Here is a 2,636-nt window from a genome sequence, read left to right as displayed (position 1 = left end):
TATATATATATATATATATATATATATAAAAGATATGTAGATATATATATATATATAAAAGATATGTAGATATATATCTACATATCTTTTTATATATATATCTTTTTTTATATATATATATATATATATATATATATATATATATATATATATATATATATATATATATATATATATATATATATATTTAATATCATTTGGTATTTGCCAAATTAAATTATAAATCAAATTATAATATATATATATATATAAATAAAAGATATGTAGATATATATATATATATATATATATATATATATATATATATATATATATATCTTTTTATATATAAAAGATATGTATATATATATATATATATATATATATATATATATATATATCTCTACATATCTTTTTATATATATATATATTATAATTTGATGTATAATTTAATTTGGCAAATACCAAATGATATTAAATATTTTTAATCTTCTTTATATTAGTCTGTATGCATGTAAATGATTGCTACATAATAGTATTATTATTTTTATTACATGATTATTATTATTGTTATTATTATGAGTGCAGTGTGTAAGGGGAGCCTTGACTGGGAGCTGAGTCTCTGAAAGGTGGGATCAGGAACAAACGCCAGTAGAAGCAGAGGGATTGTGACGTCATGGGTTCAATGACCAATCGGGAGGCGCTGCCCTTTGGAGACAAACCATTCGGCTCAGTCTAAGTCTAAAAGCAGGAGCTGAACTTTAACAGATTCCACCTTTAAATCTCTGCACTGACTGCACAATCCAAACAATGAGAAATAGGGGGGGGATAAAATAATAACACAAGCAAGGCAAAAGAGAAAAAATAATAGAATAGAATAGAGGGAAGAAGAAGAAAAAAGAAGAAGAGGAGCAGCAGCAGGCAGCAGCAGGGCTCCTCCATGCAGGCCTGTCAGTAGTGAGGAAGGAAGGGGGGATTACACTAAGTATAGGGTAGGTGGCCTCAGAGGGGTGGGAGGGGGTTGATTGCTCTCAATCACAAAGTTTGATGATGACCATGACTACGATGGCTGACGGCTTGGAAGCTCAGGACTCGTCCAAGTCTGCCTTTATGGAGTTTGGTCAGCAGTCCTCCCACTCCCAGCAGAGCTCTCCGGCTATGGCTGCCAGCCACTACCCGCTGCACTGCCTGCACTCCGGCTCCCACCCTCACCACCACCACCATCACCAGCACGACAGCTCGTCCTACCCGGGCACCAACTCCCAGTACGGCCGCTCCCTGGCCGCCTATCCGTACATGAGCCAGCACAGTCCCTACCTGCAGTCCTACAACAGCAGCAGTTCCAGCAGCACGGCCACCCAGACCCGAGCAGAAGAACCAGGTGAGAGAGAGAGAGAGACGGGGGAGAGCGGCGACTGCTGCGCCCTGCCTGAGATCTGCAGCTGCTTTGTCTGCCCTCCGCACACCCGACTACTCTACCGACCCTACTGCACCGACCCTGCACCCTATTTCACCGACCCTGCACCCTACTGCACCGACCCTGCAACCAACTGCACCGACCCTGCACCCTATTTCACCGACCCTGCACCCTACTGCACCGATCCTACACCCTACTCCACCGACTCTGCACCCTACTCCACCGACCCTGCACCCTACTCCACCGACCCTGCACCCTACTCCACCGACCCTGCACCCTAATCCACCGACCCTGCACCCTACCTAATCCACCGACCCTGCACCCTGCTGCACCCTGCATCCTACTCCACCGACCCTGCACCCTAATCCACCGACCCTGCACCCTACTCCACCGACTCTGCACCCTACTCCACCGACTCTGCACCCTAATCCACCGACCCTGCAACCTACTGCACCCTACTCCACCGACCCTGCAACCTTCTGCACCCTGCAACCTACTCCACCGACCCTGCAACCTACTGCACCCTGCAACCTACTACACCGACCCTGCACCCTACTCCACCGACCCTGCAACCTACTCCACCCTGCAACCTACTACACCGACCCTGCAACCTACTGCACCCTGCATCCTACTCCACCGACCCTGCAACCTACTCCACCCTGCAACCTACTACACCGACCCTGCAACCTACTACACCGACCCTACACTCACCCTGCACCCGACTGCATTTAACCAGCCCCCTACACTTCACTACATTCACTGCTCCCCACTGTACCCACAATACTGCACTCAACCTGCGCTTTACTACACCGTTCGCCCCACTGAATTCACCAGCTTCTTGCACCCCACAGCGCTCATCCACTACCCTGCACCCCATTACCGTTAATAAGCGCCCTACAAACCCGACCCTGCCTCACCCTGCACCCTGCTGCACATTACTGCATTCACCCCACTGCACTCCCCATAGCTGTTCCCTATACACGCTGAACCCCAATTATTCTACATGTTTTTCTTTTGTGCTTTTTTTTTGTATTGCAAATCTTGAATATTCACTGCAAGAATAAAACATAGAGGAAGCTGATCCCCCCCATCTCCATTCTGCACATTTCTGCCTACATTCTGGACACCGGTTTAGGTACCTGGATTAGTAATCTTGCTTTCTGCCCTAAACCCTTTGCCATCAGCACCCCATTTATAGCACCTCTCCTTCTGTGCAGGGCACACTGGCACCCTGCATCGC

The 2,636-nt window shown here is 45.7% G+C and overlaps 1 protein-coding gene across 1 annotated transcript in view; it reads left to right on the top strand.

The window, feature by feature from the left end:
- Positions 1 to 694: 694 nt before the first annotated feature.
- The window catches only part of DLX6 (distal-less homeobox 6), an 11,645-nt gene continuing 9,703 nt past the window's right edge, over positions 695 to 2,636 (top strand). The window contains exon 1 of the mRNA XM_040352295.1: positions 695 to 1,360. Within this exon, the coding sequence (XP_040208229.1) occupies positions 1,027 to 1,360 (334 nt within the window). The 5' untranslated portion in view covers positions 695 to 1,026. The remainder of the gene's footprint in view (positions 1,361 to 2,636) is intronic.

The sequence above is a fragment of the Rana temporaria genome, chromosome 5 (genome assembly GCF_905171775.1).
Source record: "Rana temporaria chromosome 5, aRanTem1.1, whole genome shotgun sequence".
NCBI lineage: Eukaryota > Metazoa > Chordata > Amphibia > Anura > Ranidae > Rana > Rana temporaria.
Note: the sequence above shows the minus strand (reverse complement) of the source record. Positions and strands in the feature narration are given on the sequence as shown.